Source organism: Artemia franciscana, chromosome 18, assembly GCF_032884065.1.
Source record: "Artemia franciscana chromosome 18, ASM3288406v1, whole genome shotgun sequence".
Classification (NCBI taxonomy): domain Eukaryota; kingdom Metazoa; phylum Arthropoda; class Branchiopoda; order Anostraca; family Artemiidae; genus Artemia; species Artemia franciscana.
Window position 1 is genome coordinate 23,344,708 of NC_088880.1, and position 25,007 is coordinate 23,369,714.

The 25,007-nt window shown below is 35.0% G+C and overlaps 1 protein-coding gene and 1 long non-coding RNA gene across 2 annotated transcripts; one reads left to right on the forward strand and one right to left on the reverse strand.

The window, feature by feature from the left end:
* Positions 1 to 1,044: 1,044 nt before the first annotated feature.
* Positions 1,045 to 20,954, reverse strand: LOC136038770 (uncharacterized). Its single transcript, XM_065722144.1, has 4 exons — positions 20,824 to 20,954; positions 14,117 to 14,280; positions 12,219 to 12,363; positions 1,045 to 1,274 (listed from the first exon to the last, which is right to left on the reverse strand). The coding sequence occupies exons 2-4, from the start codon at positions 14,211 to 14,213 to the stop codon at positions 1,169 to 1,171; spliced, it is 348 nt and encodes a 115-aa protein (XP_065578216.1). The 5' UTR covers positions 14,214 to 14,280; positions 20,824 to 20,954; the 3' UTR covers positions 1,045 to 1,168.
* On the forward strand, positions 12,363 to 14,280 carry LOC136038772 (uncharacterized). Its single transcript, XR_010620297.1, has 2 exons — positions 12,363 to 12,517; positions 14,083 to 14,280. It is a non-coding gene; the product is annotated as an uncharacterized LOC136038772 (long non-coding RNA).
* Positions 20,955 to 25,007: the final 4,053 nt, after the last annotated feature.

Here is a 25,007-nt window from a genome sequence, read left to right on the forward strand (position 1 = left end):
AAATGTTGAAGAACTAAAAATACACGTCAATTCGAAAAGTTAAATAATAAAAAAGTTCAAGATGAAAATTTGAGCGTTCCATTCTTCGATGTTGCAGCAAAAGAAAAGGGTGAAACTTACAATATGTAGATGCTCTGCGATTTAACATGGGAAGTTAGGGATTAAAATTACTATCGCCATTGACAGTGTAGCGTCTCATTTGGATAGTAAAAAATTTCCAAGAAAATTGGATAATTGATATTTTGATATACAATGCTATGGATCAAAGCTGAAATTTCCTTTTAAGTAATTGGCCTTTTTTTGTCGAAATTCCTTTCTTTTTTACCTTTTCCATACAAAACTAGCGAAATAACGTCTAGCAGAGAATAAGGTGCATTTTTACAGAATAAAAAAAGTGGACATTTGTTCAAAGATCGAAGTTCAATGTCTTTGTTCAAAGATCGAAGTTCAATGTCTATTGCTTCGTATAAAAAACAAATGTCTGTTCAATCCATTTTCTTAAACTTCCAACAAATAAAAATGCAACCTCTTGAAACAACATTATTTGATAACCTTTGTAACACTAGGTGCAGCTTAAACTGGATATTATTGGCAACGATTACGTAACTTAGAGGAACAAAAGGTTATTGTTTAGACTTCGGAAAATTATTTCTAGCGTTTAATATTTTTATTTTAGATTTGCGCAAGGGTTTGCCTGGGACTTTGTTCAGTCATGTATTTCCAAGCAATAAATTACAGCATTTAGTTTTTGCTGCAAAAATTATAGGCAGAATGATTTTAAATACTTTTTGAACATTATCCTGGTCAAGCTCATTCGGGGAGAATTTTAGTTGGGTGACATCAAAATAAACAATTTTAATTTTAAGCTATGTTCTCGGGAGCATATTGAAGGCTCAAAGCTGCAATCACTATAGGATGAAAATTTTATTTTCCTCATATTTCCAAGGCCTTTTTTCAGCGCCAGTTCTCTCTCTTGTAGATTAGCAATACTCTTTGAGCTAGTCACTAAAATCTCGTGTCAAATCTAAGCTCAGGAGCATATGATTCTTTTCATCTTCCTTCATACGTATATTTAACTGTTTCCCGTTTTCAAAACAAACAAAAAATTAACCAGTTACAAAACAAAGTACAGTACGAATGTTTGCATAAAAATCAAGCTTTTTCCTCATCAGTCAACCAGATCAGAACATTCGTATTTGCAGCAATCAGGATAGGGTAGTGATAAGTCTTTATGAAGCTTGCAAGGTCCATTGCCATAGCCCATGACACCACACCTAAAAATGTACCATTTAATCTAGAAATATATTCCCTCAAAACAGGACAACAAATAGTGCATAGATCTATTGTTAGGAGCTAAATTTTGATAAAAATAGATTTTCAGAAAAGTTAAACAACTAAAATCAGTGAGACCTAACTTGTCCCTTTGTTTTTGTTTTGTTTTTATTTTGTATGGAAATTTCGATGGATCTCAACAAAAGAATTCAAAATTAAACTTTCTGCCATTAACCATCAAAGTAGCCCGTATGCGGTGCTACACAGACGAAAAAGAAGAGCCATTTTATCCGTTTCTACAATCATAACCAGGCAAATTTTTTGCGAAAGTATCCTTAATTTATATTTTCAAACCAAACGCCCACGTATTTGCACTCACTTAGGCTTCTTTTATGATATTGGCTGTTTTATGTTCACTGTTTTAAAAAAATTAAATAAACAACAATCTTTTTAAACTGAAAATAAGGAGCAACATTGAAACTTAAAAAGAACAGAAATTCTTGTGCATATGAGGGGGAGTAGACCCTCCTCAATGCATTGATCCTAGCTCTAAAGTGTGTTTGTACTTTTAATCAGCTTCTTAGTGTTCTAATTAAACGACCCTTATGATCTAAGAGATGTTTGCGTAGTTCCCATCAACATTATCCGTAGACTACGGGCAAATTTATTAACTTAAAGACCTTTCTCAAGGGGATGGGGGAGGGGTCATTTTATCTTCAAAGGCATTGTTATTGGGCATTTCAATTAGACTGAACAAAATAGCTATCTAAAAATTTTGATCGTTCAAGTATGGAGAAAAGAGGGAACATGAAGGGGCTAGCTGACCAAAATATTTTAGGTCACTTAATAAAGCCACTGAAACTTCCAATTTTTGTATTAGTGAGCCTTTTCCCGATATTTTAGGACCATTGGTTTCAAACAATCACCGCTGGAAATAAATAAACGCGCATAAACACGTATCTATCATGTTTCTTGTGGCAAAAATACAAAAGTCTGCATTTTTGTAAATTAAAGCTTCAAACCTAGTAGTTCTCTGTAGGACTACTGATACGCTGATTACGCTGAATCTGATGATGATTACGTTGATTACGCTAAACTTAAAGAATCTTACATATTTGGAATCAGCATAATATGCCAATTCTTTTGATATGTTAGATGTAAAATAATGCTGTTTTCAGTTTTTTATCTGAAAGTAAGTAGCAACATTAAAATTATTATTCTGGACAACTTTACTGTTAAATAGAAATTATTCTATGTATGAAGCGTTGCCACCTTCTTAATACCTTGCTCTTTTTGCCTAAGTTTGACTGTTCTAACAGTGCTAACAGCTTTAACGTAAAAGGCAAGGTATTGAAGAGGGGGTATCCTTTCATATACGGAATAATTTCTCTTCTTTCTGGGTTTTAATGTTGCTCCTTACTTTCAGTTTAAGAAAAACTTTTCTTTATTTGATAAACACAGGGTTAAAGTCCCTTCCAGAACATGAAATTTCTGGTCAAATCCACTGCTGTAACTTGTATCAAACAGTTCGCGGCAACGAACTGTAGTAAGGAGCGACCCGGCTCAATAGTAATCGAAACGCTAAAAGACGGAACTTTGATACCAATAGTTACATCATTCAATTATCAAACAGTTCGTGGTAACGAACTGTAGTAAGGAGCGACCCGGCTCAATAGTAATCGAAACGCTTAAAAACGGAACTTGATACCAATAGTTACATTAAAAGAATTGCATTTTAATGCTGATTTTAGATATATAAGTTTCATCCTATTTTCTAAAATAGGGAGTAAAATTTCCCTCCCATGCTCATTTTTTTCCCAAAGTCAATGGGTCAATATTTTTAGATAGCTATTTTGTTCAACATAGTCAAAAAACATATTAACTATGTCTTTGGGCTGACTTACTGTTTATAGTAGTTATTTACTGTTTTATAAAGTAATAAATAAAAGAAAACTAATTTTTTTAGCTGAAAGTAAGGAGCGACATTAAAACTTAAAACGAACAGAAATTACTCCGTATATAAAATGGTTTGTCCCCTCCGCAATGCCTCGCTCTTTACGCTAAAGCTTTTAATTGTTTTTAAAAGCAGAATTGTGGAAAAGAGTCAAGTTTTTAATTGTTTTAAAAAGTAGAATTGTGACAAAGAATCAAACTTTAGCGTAAAGAGCGAGGGATTGCGGAGGGGACAAACCATTTTATATACGGAGTATATAAGTTTATATAAGTTTATGTATATATAAGTATATATACGTATATATAAGTTTTATATAAGTATATATAGTATATATATAAGTTTTAATGTCGCTCCTTACTTTCAGTTAAAAAAACTAGTTTTTTTATTTAATTTCTGAACGTTTTTAATTAATGCATGTTTGGTTTTGGCTCTCCGCACATAAATTATTAAAATTAAATTTGTATATTAATTTTTTTTTTTATTGGCTAAATGGCTTTCTCTTAGTTTTGATCAGACGATTCTGAGAAATAAGGGGTGGAGAAGGAGGCCTAGTAGCCCTCCAATTTTTTGGTTGCTTAAAAAGGCAACTAGAACTTTGAATTTTTAACGAACGTTTTTATTAGTAAAAATTATACGTAACTTATAAATTAGCCAAAAGTAAAACAGTTCAAAATAGGGATGATACCTTTTTATTGACAGTGAAATATAAAATTTTTTAAAAAAGATTTTATTTAAAAAATTTAAAAAATTTTATATTTCACTGTCAATAAAAAGGTATCATCCCTATTTTGAACTGTTTTACTTTCGTCATGGAAAGGCAGTGTGGTCTTCGAAGTTATCTATTATAAATTAGCAACTTACGTAACAATCTTATATTTTTATTATGTATACAAGGGAGTTTGTATCCTCGTTAATACCTCGCTCTTTACATTAAATCTTAAGTTTTGTCCTAATTCTTTAATAATGACCCCTGAATCAGAAAGGCCGTAGAATAAATAATTGAAATTACTAAAAATACTTTGGCATAAAGAGCGTGGTATTTATCTCCTCCTAAATACCTCGCTCTTTATGCTAAAGTATTTTTAGAACCCCTCATATGCGTTATAATCTCTGTTCGTTTTAAGTTTCAATGGTACTCCTTCCTTTCATTTGAAAAAACGTTTTCATGTTTATTTTTCATTGTTTTCTAATTGTAATGCTAGAAAATCATGCGCCCTTTTCCTTGAATTTTTCTTCCCCCATGACAGATTCCTCCAAGGAAAGATCCTCCAACATAGCCCCCTCCCCTCAGCCCCACCCACCAAACAAAATAAAATCCCCCTGAAAACGTCTGGACACTTCCCAATAACCATTACTATATGTAAACACTGGTCAAAATTTGTAACTTGCAGCCCCTCCCCCAGGGAATGTGGGGGAGTAAATCATGCCCAAATACATAGTTATTATGGTTTTCGACTATGCTGAACAAAATGGATATCTCAAAATCTTGATCCGTTGACATTGGGGAAAAAATGAGCGTGGGAGGGGACCTAGATGCCCTCCAATTTTTTTGGTCACTTAAAAAGGGCACTAGAACTTTTTATTTCCGTTAGAATGAGCCCTCTTGCGACATTCTAGGACCACTTGGTCGATACGATGACCCCTGGGAAAAAAAAACAAAAAAAAAAAAACAAACAAATAAACACGCACCCGTGATTTGTCTTCTGGCAAAAAATACAAAATTCCACGTTTTTGTAGATAGAAGCTTGAAACTTCTACAGTAGGGTTCTCGGATACGCTGAATCTGATGGTGTGATTTTCGTTAAGATTATATGACTTTTAAGGGCTGTTTCCCCCTATTTTCTTAAATAAGGCAAATTTTCTCAGATTCGTAACTTTTGATGGGTAAGACTAAACTTGATGAAACTTATATATTTAAAATCAGCATTAAAATACAATTCTTTTGGTGTAGCTATTGATATCAAAATTCAATTTTTTAGAGTTTTGGTTACTATTGAGCTGGGTCGCTCCGTTACCACGAACTGTTTGAAATTGAAAGAAAGAATCAAACTTTAGCGTAAAGAGTGGGGCGTTGAGGAAGGAACAGCCCCTTTCATACACGGAGTAGTTTCTGTTCGTTTTAAGTTTTAATGTCATTCCTTACTTTCAGTTAAAAAAAAACTTATTTTTTTAAAATTTAATCTATTATAGAATGAAAGCAAATTTGTCGACTAATGTTAAAACATTGAACCAAAGGAGTGCAGAAAAATAAGATACAACAAACTTGGACAGGAAACATAGGCTTAAGTAGCCTTGAGCGATGCCACTAATACAATATAATGTAGAACCAGTAGTTTAGTTTTGAACTTAAACTCTTTTTATTTAATTATCATGGCCAAGCAATATTTCATTAAGAAAAACAAACATACAGGTAACTTTACCTAAAGTAAAATCCAATTTTCATTAATTCGATTTCACAGATAAGTTGAATTTTACACATTGGATTCTAGATGTAATCCACAGGTGAGTAAGCTGCGCACTTCTTTGGTACTGATTGGGGTTGTCAAGTACTTAAATGTGTCCCCTGAATATCTAAAAATGTGTCATCCTTAGCTATAATGTATCCATCTTGAAATCTCAAAAACAAGAGGTTGTTACTTTACTAGTTGTATCAAACAGTTCGTGGTAAGGAACTGTAGTAAGGAGCGACCCGGCTTAATAGTAATCAAAACTCTAAAAAATGGAATTTTGATACCAATAGCTACATCAAAGAATTACATTTTAATGCTGATTTTAAATATATAAGTTTCATCAAGTTTAGTCTTACCCATCAAAAGTTACGAGGCTGAGAAAATTTGCCTTATTTTAGAAAATAGGAGGAAACACCCCCTAAAAGTCATAAAATCTTAACGAAAATCACACCATCAGATTTAGAGTACCCTACTGTAGATGTTTCAAGCTGCTATCTACAAAAATGTAGAATTTTGTATTTTTGGACAGAAGACAGATCATGGATGCGTCTTTATTTGTTTGTTTGTTGTTTTTTTTTCCAAGGGGTGATCATACCGACCCAGTGGTCCTAGAATGTCACGAGAGGGTTCATTCTAACGAAAAATTAAAAGTGCTAGTGCCCTTTTTAAGTGACCAAAAAATTGGAGGGCACCTATGCCCCCTCTCATGCATATTTTTCCCAGTCACTAGAACACAATTTTGAGACAGCCATTCTGTCCACCTTGGTTCAAAAACCTAATAACTATTTTTTTGGGGATGACTTAATCCTCCACAGTCCCCGGGGGAGGGGCTGCAAGTTAAAACTTTGACCATTATTTACATATTTTAATGGTTATTATGATGTGTACAGACGTTTTCAGGGACTTTCTGTGCGTTGGGGTGGGGGTGGGTCGGGGGTAGGGGGTCACTTGGGAGGATATTTCCATGGAGGAATTTATTACGAGGGATGAGAATTTTCATGAAGGGGGTGCAGGATTTTTTTTTGACTATTTTTCTACACCTAAATACTGACACAAGCCAATGGAATGACCGAAATAATTTGTTCATCCTGGCCTGATAAACCCATTGACTTTGTATAAATTCAAATACTTTATAATAATAATGAATAATAATATTTTTATTTTTGCCCGCTCATCCAAAAAAAGCGGAGTAATACAAAAGAAGATAAGGAAAGAACAAAAACACTCAGCATCAAAGAACAAAATTAAGAAATAACTTCATCATTCGTACTCGTAGATCTGGTGTAGAGGCAAAAACTCGAATAATTTTTCCTACGCCTTTTTTTTCTGCACTTGTTTCAGCAGAAGGCACAATGACAATTGGGCCCACCATATTTTGAGATCTTAGAACAAATGCATTTTGTATCGTAGAGCGGATATCGAAGCAAAAATGCTTCGATTTGCAGTATACATATGGGAGTTTTAGTCTGTCAGTTTGTGTGAACCAGTCCCACAGCCACAGCTTGGATACCAATACAATTACGAAAACTCGATTTATTTTTGGGACACAGTGCGCGGTAGCGATGCTAGCGGCTGGAGACAGGAAACTGGCAGCACAGTTTAGATACTGATATTGGTATCTAAGCTGTGTATGCAACAAAACAAAATTGTGTTCCCATCTATTGCGTTGTTGTACAATCTACACGTCGAAGCGCGGACTTAGAGGAGGCGCCAAGTTCAGAGCTCTGTACCAAAATCTTATCATGGGCAACATAGGAGTTTTCATAACTGTATAGGTATCTAAGCTGTGTTGTGCCCAAAGCGGAGATACATAAAGCAGGTGAGGGAGAGCAACCACTGCATAAAGCTTTGCAAGAATCTTCCTGTTTAAGCTAAATTTCAGAGAGACAAACTTCCCGTAACTTAAACGAATACTCTTGGTAATTTTCTCGATTATTAGTAAACGGGAACATCTGACATCATGACCGTACGTTATTCCCAGGTATTTCATGGTATTTCCAGGGATAATTTTCATTTGTTCAACCGTTACATATGTAGGACCACTGCTTTTCTACTTGCTTGCCGAGGAACAAAATTCAACAAACTCCGTCTTTAGTGCGTTGACCCTTAGACCGATACTTTTATAATCAGTGATCAGGTGGTCAATATTTTCTTGTAGAGAAAATAGTTTATGTCAAGCACAAGGATGTATCCATGTTTTTTTTTAGGGAGTTACTTTTCTCAGGGGTAGGGGAGACGTAAAAAATTAGAAAAAATTTCTAGGGGTGTGGTTCAAACCCAACCCCCCCCGGTAAAATTATAGCAGTTTATATAACTGGCTTACCAATAAAGTGAATATACCACTCAATGCCTTTTCTTTATGTTCTTTACGAATGTAATAATGTAGAACTGAAAAAATGTAGCATTATTTTTTCGAAAACGATGGAAAAGATGGCGCTGAGAAAACGTAGTATTATTTTGTGGAAAACGAGCGATCAGTCATACTTTAATTGAAAATTTGTCAATTTTAAAAGCTCAAGCAGTGATGAAATTTGATTTTGCGCTAAAAAGTGATTATTATATTTATAAAGAACATAAAAAAGGCATCAAGTGGTATGTTCAATTTATTGGTAAGTTAGTTCAGTTACATGACCTATCATTATTTTTTGAAAATTCGTCATTTCTAAGAACTCAAAAAGTGCTTAAATTTGAATCAAACAGTTCGTGGTAACGAACTGTAGTAAGGAGCGACCCGGCTCAATAGAAACCAAAACTCTAAAAAATGGAATTTTGATATCAATAGCTACATCAAAAGGATCGCATTTTAATGCTGATTTTAAATATATAAGTTTCATCAAGTTTAGTCTTACCCATCAAGACTTACGAGCCTGAGAAAATTTGCCTTATTTAAGAAAATAGGGGGAAACACCCCCTAAAAGTCGTAGAGTCTTAACGAAAATGACACCATCAGATTCAGCGTATCAGAGAACCCTACCGTAGAAGTGTCAAGCTCCTATCTACAAAAATATGGAATTTTGTATTTTTTGCCAAAATCACGGGTGCGTGTTTATTTGTTTGTTTTTTTTGTTTTTTTTTTTCTTTTTCCCAGGGGTCATCGTATCGACCAATTGGTCCTAGATTGTTGCAAGAGGGCTCATTCTAACGGAAATGAAAAGTTCTAGTGCCCTTTTTAAGTGACCAAAAAAAATGGAGGGCATCTAGGCCCCCTCCCACGCTCATTTTTTCCCAATGTCAACGGATCAAGATTTTGAGATATCCATTTTGTTCAGCATAGTCGAAAACCATAATAACTATATATTTGGGCATGATTTACTCCCCCACATTCCCTGGGGGAGGGGCTGCAAGTTACAAACTTTGACCAGTGTTTACATATAGTAATGGTTATTGGGAAGTGTCCAGACGTATTCAGGGGGATTTTGTTTTGTTTGGGGGTGGGGCTGAGGGGAGAGGGCTATGTTGGAGGATCTCTCCTTGGAGGAATCTGTCATGGGGGAAGAAAAATTCAATGAAAAGGGCGCAGGATTTTCTAGCATTACTATAAGAAAACAATGAAAAATAAACATGAAAAGTTTTTTTCAAATGAAAGGAAGGAGTAGCATTGAAACTTTAAAACAAACAGAGATTATTATGCCTATGAGGGGTTCTAAAAATACTTTAGCATAAAGAGCGAGGTATTTAGGAGGAGATAAATAACTCGCTCTTTATGCTAAAGTATTTTTAGTAATTTCAACTATTTATTCTACGGCCTTTCTCATTCAGGGGTCATTCTTAAAGAATTGGGACAAAACTTACGATTTAGTGTAAAGAGTGAGGCATTAACGAGGGTACAAACCACCTCGTTTACATAATAAAAATATAAGATTATGAAAGTTTGTTACGTAAGTTAATTCTTAAGTTACGTATAATTTTTACTAATAAAAACATTCGTTAAAAATTAAAAGTTCTAGTTGCCTTTTTAGTAACTGAAAAATTTGAGGGCAACTAGACCTCCTTTTCCACCCCTTATTTCTCAAAATCGTCTGATAAAAACTAAGAGAAAGCCATTTAGCCAAAAAAGAATTAATATACAAATTTCATTTTAATAATTTATGTGCGGAGAGCCAAAACCAAACACGCATTAATTCAAAAACGTTCAGAAGTTACATAAAAAAAACTAATTTTTTTAGCTGAAAGTAAGGAGCGACATTAAAACTTAAAACGAACAGAAATGACTCTGTATATGAAATGGGTTGTCCCCTCCGCAATACCTCGCTCTTTACGCTAAAGTTTACTCTTTGCCACAATTCTACTTTTTAAAACAATTAAAAGCTTAACGGGAAAAATTGGAGGGTACCTAGACCCCCTCCCACGCTAATTATTTTCTGAAAGTCAACGGATCAAAATTCTGAGATAGCCATTTTATTCAGCGTAGTCGAAAAACCTTATAACTATGTCCTTGGGGACGACTTACTCCCCCACAGTCCCCGTGGGACGAGCAACAAGTTACACACTTTGACCTGTCAAACAGTTCGTGGTAACGAACTGTAGTAAGGAGCGACCCAGCTCAATAGAAACCAAAACTCTAAAAAATTGAATTTTGATATCAATAGCTACATCAAAAGAATCGCATTTCAATGCTGATTTTAAATATACAAGTTTCATCAAGTTTAGTCTTACCCATCAAAAGTTACGAGCCTGAGAGAATTTGCATCATTTAAGAAAATAGGGAGAAACACCCCCTAAAAGTCGTAGAGTCTTAACGAAAATGACACTATCAGATTCAGCGTATCAGAGAACCCTACTGTAGAAGTTTCAAGCTCCTATCTACAAAAATGTGGAATTTTGTATTTTTTGCCAGAAGACAAATCACGGGTGCGTGTTTATTTGTTTGTTTGTTGTTTTTTTTTTCCAGGGGTCATCGTATCGACCAAGTGGTCCTAGAATGTCGCAAGAGGGCTCATTCTAACGGAAATGAAAAGTTCTAGTGCCCTTTTTAGGTGACCAAAAAAATTGGAGGGCACCTAGGCCCCCTTCCACGCTCATTTTTTTCCCAAAGTCAACAAATCAAAATTTTGAGATAGCCATTTTGTTTTGCATAGTCGAAAACCATAATAAGTATGTCTTTGGGGATGACTTACTCCCCCACAATCCCTGGGGGAGGGGCTGAAAGTTACAAACTTTGACCAGTGTTTACATATAGTAATGGTTATTGGAAAGTGTACAGACGTTTTCAGGGGGATTTTATTTTATTTGGGGGTGGGGCTGAGGGGAGAGGGCTATGTTGGAGGATCTTTCCTTGGATGAATCTGTCATGGGGAAAGAAAAATTCAAAGAAAAAGGGCGCAGGATTTTCTAGCATTACTATAAGAAAACAATGAAAAACAAACATGAAAACGTTTTTTTTCAAATGAAAGGAAGGAGTAGCATTGAAACTTAAAACGAACAGAGATTATTACGCATATGAGGGGTTCTAAAAATACTTTAGCATAAAGAGCGAGGCATTTAGGAGGAGATAAATACCATGCTCTTTATGCTAAAGTATTTTTAGTAATTTCAACTATTTATTCTACGGCCTTTCGGATTCAGGGGTGATTCTTAAAGAATTGGGAAAAAACATACGATTTAGTGTTAAGAGCGAGGTATTAACGAGGGTACAAACCCCCTCGTATACATAATAAAAATATAAGATTATGAAAGTTTGTTTATTAATTAATTAATTAGTTTATTAATTTATAATACAAATAGTTTATTTGTTTATTAATTAATTAATTAATTAAAAGTATCATTTCCGACACAATACTTAGTTAATTTTGTTTATATCAATAATATGATGCGTAAGATCAAATAAATGCTCTAAACAGTGGCATAGCTAAGAAGAAGCGGACCGCCTTGAGCATCACTTTGCAGGGGGTAGCTCAGAGGGAAGAGAACAATAAGAGCGGAGGGTCACTCCCTAAGTGTATTATTACCATGGAAGGTCCAGCTCCGATTCGTGAAAACATCGAAACGACCGTCATAAATATTGTGGATTCAGAAGTTGATATTGTTGAAACCAAAGTTGAATCTACTACTGTGGAATCATCAAACTCTTTTGACCAAGTTTTGTTACAAAAAATGGCTTATTTACTTAGGACAATGGTCTATGAAGATTATTTTGTAACTTTATGGAGCAAGTTAGAAATTAGGGAGAAATTTAAATGCCCAAAGTAAAAGCTTATGTGCCTATGTGTTTCCAGCTATGCGTGCTTCCAAGCATTTAATATATTTATTTTTCCAAAAAAGATTATAAAGGGTGTCACAATAGCTTATTGTATGCAGTGGTGCCAATTCACGAAAACGTCAGGGATAAGTAATTTTTTTCAATTTCTTAAACAAAAGTTTCCGTCAGTATTTGTCAATTCATTTTTAGAAACTTCGATTCTTTTGTATCCATGGGTGTGAGTAATCTAGTTGAAAAGAAAATTCAGAATGAGAGCAGAAAGTAAAAGATCTCAAAACAGAGAATCAAAAAAGGAAAGGAGGTAGAAAAAACAAATATTTGGGAAGAAAAGGCCAAAACTTACGAAGCTATATACAACAAAAGTTCATTCGAATTTTGATTTCTTCGATCGCATGTAATTTGCTCACAATCTCCGGATGTCCATGCTCCACCTGGTGATAAAAAAATGTCTTCGCCCATGTAGTTCATGTAGCATTTTCCGGGGTGATCTAAAGATAAACATATATCTTAGGTAAAATGACTAAGAATCTTGGGGAGTGGGGTGTTTCAGCAGATTCTTTTTAGGATTGGGTGGAGTATAAAACCCCAAAAAGATATTGTCATAATTCATTTTGCTTTAATTTAGCTTAAACTAAAGTGTGCGTAGGCATGAAAATCCCAATCTAACGCAGTAGCATCAGGTAAGTTAAGAGGAACGTGTTTCTTATAATATTACTTTTGTCCTGGTCACTTTGTTTTAAAGCAAAGGTACTAGAAACATACTTCCATATTTATTTGACTAGAAGAGAAGGACAGATTAAACCTTATTAAAGCCAGAAGCATGGAAAAATTTTAAACCGGCATAACTGGAAAGAGTTGGCCACGTGTCCTCTCCAAACCACCCGCTTTTCCCCGTCTTAACTCCTTAGCAGAAAGATAAGCATGTCACACCTTATTTAAATCAGAATCGTGCAACGATATGTCGTATCAAATAAACGTCGAATTATATTTCAAAAAGCCAGCTTACCATTTGCTCATGCTGGAAGAAAGTAAATGTTTAAATCTAATGCAATGGTTTTCAATATCAGTTCAGTTGCATACACAACTTGTCCGACCAAATAGACTTTTTTATTTATGCGTGCTTTACAAGTTTGAAATGTATCCCAAGAAGACGGTGATCTGTTTTTTGAAAAAGTCAGTATACCTTTTACGCATGTTGGAAGAATACCTTGTGTTTGTTCAGCTATCGGCCAAGTAGGTTATCTTAAAAAGTTAAACTCTGTCATAAAAAAGTCACATTTATGAACTTGACGTTATAAACCACTATTTTCCTTTAATTATATACCTTTGATGTCTTTCAAAATACCTGGGGGGAGGTAACTACTGCCCTACATCCACAGTAATTTACAACCCCCTGCTATACTTGACTATTCAGGAACCAATGTTTGTCTACCCGTGTTGGAAAAGCCATCGCTGTTAGGTGATTACTTTGGAACTGGCAGTTATTTCCCAAATATTTGTCGTCGTGCATTATCTTCCATACCTGACAAACTCCTCGTAATATTTCAGAAAGAACTTTGATTTTCAGGGAGATTACATAGAAGAGCATAGGTTTCGGAGAGACAAATTTTCTCCCGGGGATTACTGAAGGATTGAGGGATTATTGTCGACAAAATTTGCGAATGCTACCGCTATCAAAGACCAGTGTTCAAAACAAGGAATGCGTTCATGCAGGCCAATATTACTTATCTGACAAGCCCGATTGCTTATCCTAAGCGCTTCACAAGACGTAAATGACGTCAGAGGCTAGGAGGATAACTATTTGAAACGTTGAGAATTGTTATCGGATATTTTGCATCGGCTAACCCCAGAAAATGCGGGATAAGTGACGGCACACGTGATTTAAAAAAAATATTTTCTTAAAGGAAAGAATATACAGAGTACAATTTTATTCAGACAAAAAAGGGACAGTAATGATAAAATATGGCACACCTTAAGAGATTTGTATATAAGCTGTGTTTAGAGTAGAGCACACGCAATTGAAGTTTTCATTCGCCTATTTGGCCATAGCATATCAGCTAACAAGTTGGCGGATAAGTATTTCTTTCTTCTTTGAATTGTTATGGAGACGCTTTTTTATTATCGTCTCATCGGAATTAAGTTCGAGGGGATAAGTATTTGGAACATCCGGGGAAGTTAGTGTTAAGTAGATAACTGGATGCTTAAAGGTTTTGCTCAATGGAAAAAATAAATTAGTCTTACCTGGATGCACGGCAGCTTCTTGCATTGTTGTCGCAGATTCCGAGGAATCAAAAAGAAAAAATATAATCCAAGTCAAAAGGAAGAACCTCTTCATCATTCTGGTTCCCACGGCAACAAACTGGAACCTGGTGACAAATACCAATGAACTCAAGCTTATAAGTCAGCTGTAAGACAGAGGCAAGATGTACAACGTTAATAGCTAATTAAGCATCCTTGAAGATGTGAAACAATTTAAACTTAATTGCACATTCAAGGGGCTATTACCCGCTTAGCCGAAAAGAGTTGGAATTGCTTATCTGTAATAATTTAGATTATTATCACTACAGAAGTTCAGTGATTTTGTGACTAGTGTCTATACCTGTAATTTGCACCAAAAAGACAAGAGACTTATTTATCATTGGATTTACTACAACCAGAATTACAACATTCCTTAGACCTTTTCTTAGAGAACAATCTACACTTGCTTGTAAATAGAAAAATTGCTATGTTTCCGCATGTTTCTAACACATATTCAACAAACTTTTAACCTGAAAAATTGGAAGGTAAATTTTTGATTTGTATTATAAAATTAAATATGTAATATAAATCACTTCTTATCTGTTGAACTGTTGGCAGCTCAAACTGTCAACAGTTGTTGAAAGCTGTCTGAACTGTTGACAGCTTTTCTGTTCAGAGTTTCGAACAATTTCTTGGCGTTTGATTAAATTTTTTCTAAGAAATGAAATGACAAATTAAATATTTCGTGGAAATTTATTACAAAGCTACTAAAGAGATGGGGTTAATTGCAATGAATAAACAGCAATGCTGTTCAAGCTGGAAACCGCTTTTCAAACTACACATGATTCTAGATTTACAAAAAAAGCTCTGGTTTCGCAGCACTCTGCCAATTTAGAGAAATATCAAGAGTCATGAGGCTGAATCAAACAGTTCGTGGTAACGCAATGTAGTAAGGAGCGACCCGGCTCAATAGTAAACGAAACTCTAAAAAACGAAATTTTGATACTAATAGATACATCAAAAGATTTGTATTTTTATGCTGATTTTAAATATATAAGTTTCGTCAAATTTAGTCTTACTAATCAAAAGTTACGAGCATGAGGAAATTTGCCTTGTTTTGGAAAACAGGGGAAAACATCCCTAAAAGTCATACGATCTTAACGAAATTATACCATCGCATTCAGATCCCATCGCATTCAGCGTATCAGAGAACCCTGCTGTATGAGTTTCACGCTCTTATCTACAAGAATATAGAACTTAGTATTTTTTGCCTGAAGAACCGATCACGGGTGTGTGTTTATTTGTTTGTTTGTTTTTTTCCCAGGGGTGATCGTGTCGACCAAGTGGTCCTAGAATGTCACGAGAGGGCTCATTCTAACGGAAATTTAAATTTCCAGTGCCTTTTTTAAGTGACCAAAAGGTCGGATGGTACCTAGGCCCCCTCCCACGCTCATTTTTTCCCAAAGTCAATGGATCAAAATTTTGAGATAGCCATTTTGTTCAGCATAGTCCAAAAACATAATAACTATGTCTTTGGGGCTGACTTACTGTTTATAGTAGTTATTTACTGTTTTATAAAGTAGAATTGAGAGAAAGAATCGAACTTTAGCGTAAAGAGTGGGGCATTGAGGAAGGAACAGCCCCTTTCATACACGAAGTACTTTCTGTTCGTTTTAAGTTTTAATGCCGCTCCTTACTTTCAGTTAAAAAAAAAACTTATTTTTTTTTATTTAATCTCAGATATAGAATGAAAGCACATTTGTCGGCTTATGTTAAAAAATTGAACCAAAAGAGTGCAGAAAAATAAGATACAAAAAACCTTGACAGGAAACATAGGCTTAAGTAGCCTTGAGCGATGCCACTGATGCAATATAATGTAGAACCCGTAGTTTAATTTTGAACTTAAACTCTTTTTTTTATTATCATGGTTAATCTATATTTCATTAAGAAAAGCAACTATACAGGTAACTTTATCTAAAGTAAAATCCAATTTTCATCAATTCGATTTCATAGATAAGTTGAATTTTAGACATTGGATTCTAGATGTGAGCTACAGGTGAGTAAGGTGCGCACTTCTCTCGTACTGATTGGGGTTGTCAAGTACTTAAATGTGTCCTCTGAATATCCAAAAATGTCTCATCCTTAGCTATAATGTGTCCATCTTGAAATACCAAAAACTAGAGATTATTACTTTACCAGTTGTATCAAACAGTTCGTGGTAACGAACTGTAGTAAGAAGCAACCCGGCTCAATAGTAATCAAAACTCTAAAAAATAGAAATTTGATATCAATAGATATATCAAAACAGTTGCATTTTAATGCTGATTTTAAATATATAAGTTTCATTAAGTTTAGTTTTAGCTATCAAAAGTTACGAGCCTGAGAAAATTTGCCTTATTTTACAAAATAGGGGGAAACAACACCTAAAAGTCATAGAACCCTACTGTAGAAGTTTAAAGCTCGTATCTACAAAAATGTGGAATTTTGCATTTTTTGCCAGAAGGCAGATCACGGATGCGTGTTTATTTGTTTGTTTGTTTTTTTGTTGTTGTTTTTTTCCAGGGGTGATTGTGTCGACCCAGTGGTCCTAGAATCTTGCAAGAGGGCTCATTCTAATGGAATGAAAAGTACTAGTGCCCTTTTTAAGTGACCAAACAAATTGGAGGGCACCTAGGCCCCCTCCCACGCTAATCGTTTTATCAAAGTCACCAGATCAAAATTCTCAGATAGCCATTTTATTCAGCGTAGTGCCAAAACCTTATAACTATGTTTTTTGGGACGACTTACTCCCCCACAGTCCCCGTGGGAGGGGCTACAAGTTACAAACTTTGACCAGTTCTTTCATATCGTAATGGTTATTTGGATGTGTACAGACGTTTTCTGGGGGATTTTTCGGTTGGGGAGGGGTTTAGAAGAGGGGTATATGTTGGGGTAGCTTTCTTTGGAGGAATTTGTCATGGGGGAATTTCCATGAAGGGAGCGCAGGGTTTTCTAGTTTATTTAAAAAAAAACAATGAAAAAAAAATATGAAAAAGTTTTTTCAACTGAAAGCAAGGAGCAGCATTAAAACATAAAGCGAAAAGAAATTATTACGTATATCATGGGCTCTTCTCCTTCTAATACCTTGCTCTTTACGCTAAAGTATTTTTAGTAATTTCAGCTATTTATTCTAAGGCTTTTGTGATTCAGGGGTCATTCTTAAAAAATTGGGACAAAATTTAAGCTTTAGTGTAAAGAGCGAGGTACTGACGACGGGGTGAACCCCTTCATATATGTAATAAAAACATGAGAATAGAGAAGTTCGTTACGTAAGCTAATTTGTAAGTTACGTATATCTTTTACTATTAAAAACATTTGTAAGAAATTAAAAGTTCTAGTTGCTTTTTTAAGTAATCAATAAATCGGAAGGCGAATAGGCCTCCTCCCCCGCTTCTTTTTTTCTCAAAATCATTCGATCAAAACTATTCAGCAAAAAAATATAAATATGCAAATTTCGTTTTAATTATTCATCTGCGGAGAGCCAAAATCAAAACATGCATTGATTCAAAAACGTTCAGATATTAAATAAAAAAACAAGTTTTTTTAACGGAAAATAAAGAGTGACATTAAACTTAAAACGAACAGAAATTACTTCGTATATGAAAGGGGCTGCTTTCCCATCAACGCCCCGCTCTTTACGCTAAAGTTTTTTACTGTTTTAAAAAGTAGAGTTACGAGAAAGAATCAAACTTTAGCGTAAAGAGCGTTGAGAGGAAGCAGCCCCTTTCATATACGAATTAATTTCTGTTCGTTTTAACTTTTAAAGCTACTCCTTACTTTCTGTTAAAAAAAACTTGTTTTTTTATTTAATAAAACCAAAAGACGCTTAGTAAGCATTTTTCAAAGCTGCCAGTTAACATCAAATATAATGAAAACTAATAAAATCCCTATGAAACATCAAAACAAAATTAGTTAGTATGAAAGCACGAGACTCATGTTACTCTGTCTCTTACAATTCATCCCCTACTTGGAGAAAATCCTTGACTTACGACATCTCTGGCAAAACTCGAATGATCGAAAAAAACGAGAGCATTGAATTGGTGAAAAGTGACATTTTCTCACCAAAATATGTATCCAGTCGCAAAATTTTCTGTTTTACGTCACAAATTTGTAAAACGTATCCTCTTTTACCCATCTATGTCCAAAATTTGTAAAATGTGTCACTGTTTTGCTCTCTTATGCCATTGTTCCCTGGCTCACGGAAATGTGTCCAATAGGTAACCCTGATACTGATTAAATAAAAAAAACATGTTTTTTAACTGCAAGTAAGGAGTGACATTAAAACTTGAAAAGAACAGAAATTACTCCGTATATGAAAGGGGTTTTCCCCTCCGCAACGCCTCGCTCTTTACACTAAAGTTTGACTCTGTCACAACTCTACTTTTTAAGACAATAAAAAATCTTTAAGTGTAAGGAACGAGGCGTTGCGGAGGGGAAAACCCCTTTCATATACGGAGTAATTTCTTTTCGTTTTAAGTTTTAATGTTGCTTCTTACTTGCCTTACTTTTTTTTTGAACGGTTTTGAAGCAATACATCTTTTGATTTTGGCTCACCGTACATGAATAATTAAAACGAAATTTGCATATTAATTCTTTTTGCTAAATGGCTTTTTCATAGTTTTGATCGAATAATTTGGAAAAAGGGGTGGGGGAGGAGGTCTAGTTGTCTTCCAGTTTTTGGCTACTTAAAAATACAAATGGAATTTTTAATTTTTTGTACGAGCTTTTTGTTAATAATTAACATACGTACCTTACGAATTACTTACGTAACGGACTTCTATTTTTTTTTTATTACGTGTATGAGTGGGTTTTTACCCCCTCTTCAACACCTTGCTCTTTACACTAAAGCTTGAATTTTATCCCAAAAATTTTTATATATATTATATATATTTTTAATATATTTATATATACGGCAAATTTAGCTTACTAAAAACACGCATTAGTCTATGTCCATTTGTATTAAGTACAGGGGTAGGAATACTTATTTTTGAAAATTCCCTTATGAACACATAAAGGTTAGTTGTTCGAGTGCTTTAATTTTACCATTAATTAAAAAACACGAATAAGAATTGACAAATTAAGATTTGGAATGACTCATCCCCCCCTTCCAATTTTGGTCGAACTAAACCTACAGTCTCGTCAAAACTCAAGATCTCCAAAATGAGCGGTAAAAACATGTCAAGAAAAATCTTCTACAGCTCCTTTTAAAATTTACTGTAGGATCTTTACTGTCCCCCAGAAAAAAGTAGTACATATCCAGTTGATGATAATATTGGGAGACTTACAACTGTTCAACAACCAGATCAAAGTTGAAACCTTTCGGCAATGCTGCACAATAGAGAGATGTGAGATAAAAGCTTAATTATATGCTGGTAATTATTTAAAGAAATTTGGCTTCCAGCTATTGACAAGAATAGTAAAGCCGAAATAGAAAATACACCAGAAAAGACAATGAGATACAGTTATACAGGGTGTCACCTCGCTTTCAATCATCTATATAGAACAGAATAAAAGTAAGCCGTATGCTCGTTGCTGGCTAACATAGGGATAAAGCTGATAGACTTGAAATTTGGGGCGCAGTAAACTACTCAAAGGGGCGCAAGGGGTAACCAAAAATTTTAAAACCACGACCCCAATAAATCTTTTTATTTTTGATTTTACTAACAAAATGAAGCACCACTTTGCTCGAATTTTTCGGAAAACTTTCCACTAAAGGTTGAAACTTGCAGGAATGAAACTTGCAGGTTAAAACCTGCAAAAACTTTGCAGGTTGAAACCTGCAGGTTGAAACCTGCAAAAACTTGCAGGAATATAGACCTTCTTTCATGATTCTTGACTTGTAAAACCCATTTAAAAGGTTATCAAGAGTCATGCTATAGAGAAATATAATCTATATCTAAAACAAGAAAAAAGTCATAATCTATGAGGGTCTATAATGGGCATAAAATTGAATTTGCGCCAAAAACAATGATTATATTTAGAAAGAACAAAAAAGGCATCGAATGGTATGTTCATTTTGTTTGTCAGCCTTTTATGTGAATTATTCAATCTTTACTCCAAAGGACCATACAAGCAGAGGAGAGTGTCAAAAACCCTGCTCTTTTTTCAGTTATATTACTTAAAATTAAATGCTCAGTTTTTCAGAAATTCAGGCTAGCGATGGTTAATACAATCAAATATAAGACTTGGTATATTCCATAGGCTTATGTAAGTTTATTTTCAAATGCTTAGAACTTTTGGTCACAAATTAGATCACCGGCTCTTATATTTTGGCAGGTAGTTGAGTTAGGTGTATGAAACTTCTGGATATGGATACTGCCCCTCAATATTGCCCCCAAAGCGATTCAAGCTTCCCTATGCTCAAATATAAGAGGTGTGGATCTCTTTGGCATAGTACAATTAGACCCATGAACTGTATGAACCCATGTTATATGAATTGTAATAATTTTTTGCAAATTCGTCATTTTTAAGAGCTCCAAAAATGCTTAAATTTGAACTTAAGTTGGAAGTAATTATTATATTCGTAAAGAGCATAAAAAGAGGCATCGAGTGATATGTTCACTTTTTTGGTAAGCCAGTTATAAGAACTGCTATAATTTTACCGAAACATATCACCTAAGCATCCTTAAAAAAAAAAAATCCAGTGGTCAAATAAACAATCGAAAACTTGCCTTTAACAACTTTAACCTTTCAGACAAGCTCAAGAATGAACAGTGATTTTAACTAAGTGCTATCGGAATTTATTAAAACTGTTCTCCGGTGGAGTCAATATACGTCACAACCGGACAGCCCAATAAGAAGTAATTTTCCAGGAAAATGAGAATCAATACATTCCAACTGAATGCATGGATCTTTACCCATAGATTCTAGACTAAATAATTTAAAAAAAAAGACAAAGAAAAAAAGAAAAAAAAACTAGAAAAAAAACTTTATACGCAGTTGAAAATTAGCACCTTGCATACATGTTGCTGGGACACACAGCGCCTCAGGGAGTTCAAGAGGGGAGTTAAAAAAACTAAAAAAAAAAATAAAGAAACAAAAAGAAAAAAACTACGCAGTTAAAAATTAGTACCTTGCATACGTATATGTATATGTATATGTATACGTATACTATATATATATATATATATATATATATATATATATATATATATATATATATATATATATAAAATATATATATATATATATATATATATATATATATATATATATATATATATATATATATATATCTATATATATATAAATAAGTTGTCTGTCTGTGTGTCTGTCTGTCAGGTGACGTCATGTTTCTGTGTCGACTGACGTCATGAAGTTAGTTGTCGTCATTTTTGCTATGACGGTGACGTCATTAAAGATATTTAAGACATATATGTTCACGTAGAACTCTATTAATGGTTAAGTTTAAAATGACTGATGAACTTACAATGGCAAAAGCCGATGAAGATGCTCAAAGAGTCTATGCCAAAAAACTTGCTGCTGATAGAGAAAGTCAGAAAAGAAAGCGTGCCGAGGAATCAAAAGAACAGCAAGGAAACAGGCTTGAGGCTGATAGAGAAAGAAAGAACAGAAAGCGTGCCGAGGAATCAAAAGAACAGCAAGGAAACAGGCTTGAGGCTGATAGAGAAAGAAAGAACAGAAAGCGTGCCGAGGAACTACCAGAGTAACGCGAAAGCAGACTTGCTGCTAAAAGAGAAAGTGAAAAAAGAAGGCGTGCCGAGGAATCACAAGAACAGCAAGAAATCAGGCTTGCTGCTGATAGAGAAAGTAAGAAAAGAAAGCGTGCCGAGGAATCACAAGAACAGCAAGAAATCAGGCTTGCTGCTGATAGAGAAAGTAAGAAAAGAAAGCGTGCCGAGGAATCAGAGCAACCTGAAAGCTATCGCCTGGCATTCAGGTACAGCCCAGTCGATGATTATAGCTTGAGTTGATGTGTTCAAATTGGGACAATGTCTAAAATTTGTCCCTATTGCAAGGCCTTGAAATTCAAAAGGTGAAACAATGGGAATGTGTTGCGCCTCAGGAAAAGTTAAACTTCCTCTATTGGCTGCACCACCAGAGCCATTGAAGACTTTCCTTACTGGAACTACGTCAGAATCTAAGCGTTTTTTGTCAAAAATCAGAAAATACAACTCATGTTTCCAAATGACGTCGTTTGGAGCCCAAATCGAAAATCCAGATCAATTTACGTCTACTTTCAAAGTAAAAGGGCAAATTTATCATAGAGCAGGGTCCCTTCTACCATTCTCAGGTGAGAATCATAAATTTTTACAATTGTACTTCATCAGTGATAGAAATTCTGAATTGAATGCACGCTGCGAAATTTCTCCCAACGTTGAAAGGACAATCGTTTCCCAATTGCAACATCTTTTCCATGAAAATAATAATTTAGTGCGTCTGTTCAAAACAGCCATCGATTTGATGCCTACTGATACGCATAAAATTGTTATTTCTGCTGACAAAACGCCTCCTGGCCAACATGTGCGTAGATACAATGCTCCAACTATCGACGAAGTGGCAATCGTTATGGTCGGTGATCAGTTTTTACCTCGAGATATTATTCTTCATAAGCGAAACGCTCAGTTGTTAAGAATTGCTGAAACTCATCGATGCTACGATGCCCTACAATATCCTATCATCTTTTGGGATGGAGCCGACGGCTATCACTTTAATATTAAATTGATGAATCCAGCCACTAACAAAGAAATGAATAAGAAATGCAGTGCAATACATTATTATTCCTATAGACTAATGATTCGGCAGGATGAAGAAAATTATATTTTAAAATGCCGTGAATTGTTTCACTAATTTGTCGTTGATATGTATGCTAAAATTGAATCAGAACGTTTGCTATATATCCGCCTGAATCAGACCAAGCTCCTCTCTGAACAATACATTCATTTGCGAGATTCAGTTATAAATGACGGTAATACCACAAACGTTGGAAGATTAACAATTTTACCTTCGTCATATGCTGGCAGTCCCCGTCATATGCATGAATATGCTCAAGATGCTGTTGCGTATGTTCGTCTCTATGGTCCTCCAGATTTATTTATTACATTTATATTTAATCAATCTTGGGACGAGATACTGCAGCTTTTACTTCAAGGACAATCGGCGGTTCATAGGCATGACATTACGGCCCGTGTCTTCCGGCAAAAGTTGAAATCACTGATAAAACTACATAGTAAAACTTGAAGTGTTTGGGTCAGTGCGATGCTGGATGTACTCAGTGGAATGGCAAAAACGAGGTTTGCCACACGCACATATACTAATCTGGCTACATAAAAAAATTACTTCGAACGAAATTGATGATGTGATTTCCGCTGAAATACCTGATAAAAATGTCGATAAGGGGTTACATGATATTATTGTAAAAAATATGATACATGGACCTTGCGGTGCACTGAACGAAAATTCACCATGCATGGCCAAAAGAAGGTTCACAAAGCAATATCCTCGACTTTTAGTATCAAACACGATTACTGGCAATGATGGTTACCCACAATATAGAAGAAGATCTACTGAAGATGGCGGTAAAACAGTAATAATAAAGAAGCGTAACGGTACCACCATCGAAGTAGATAACCAGTGGGTTGTTCCATATTCCCCATTATTATCAAAAACATTTAATGCACACATAAACGTTGAATACTGTAACTCCGTAAAGGCAATCAAATACATATGTAAATACGTCAACAAAGGCAGTGACATGGCAGTTTTTGGCTTGCAGCCCGAAATCAAAGATTTCGACGAAATCCTACTATATCAGGCTGGAAGATACATAAGCAGTAATGAAGCTGTTTGGCGAATTCTTTCATTTCCGATACATGAAAGTAGTCCAGCTGTTGTTCACTTAGCGGTACATTTACAGAATGGTCAACGTGTTTATTTCACGGAAACCAACGTGCAACAAAGAGCCCTGAATCCACCGGATACAACATTAACAGCTTTTTTTTCGCTTTGCAAAAATGATTCTTTTGCAAAAAAAACTGCTGTATACTGAAGTGCCTTCGTATTACACGTGGAATACTAAAAATAAAGTATTTGAACGTCGAAAACAGGGTAAGTCAGTCGACGGCCAACCTACCATCTTCAAAGATACCACGATAGGAAGACTCTAAACCGTTCACCCCAATCAACATGAATGCTTCTTTCTACGCCTGCTTTTGGTGAATGTACCCGGTCCGACATCCTTTGAGTATTTGAGAACTGTAAACGGTACTATACATGACACTTACCGTAGTCCATGCCAAGCTCTGAATTTATTGGAGAATGACCAACACTGGGATAACTGCATCAATGACGCGTGCGAAACGTCAACCCCAAGTCAAATTCGTGCATTGTTTGGCATCATTTTAACAACTTGCTCTCCATCAGCTCCTACGGAGTTATGGGAAAAATATAAGTCAAAAATGTCCGAAGATATACTCCATCGAAAACATTTAGAGACGTCAGATATGACTTTTGATTTTACATCAGAAATTTATAACTACACTTTAGTTATTATAGAAGATTTGTGCGTATGTATGGCAAACAAACCTCTTCAGGATTTGGGAATGCCTTCATCTAATCGTACCGCTGCTGTTTCGACATGTGTAGAATTGGATTATGAACAAAGTTACAGTACGAGTGATCTATTGTCGTATGTACAAAATAACATTTCCAAGTTAACGTCGGAACAAAAAGACATTTATGATACGATAATGCATTGTGTCGATAACAACGTTGGAGAAATTTTCTTTTTGGATGCGCCAGGAGGTACTGGTAAAACGTTTGTGATAAAACTGATTCTGGCATCAATTCGATCAAAAAATGATATAGCGTTGGCCATTGCGTCGTCCGGAATAGC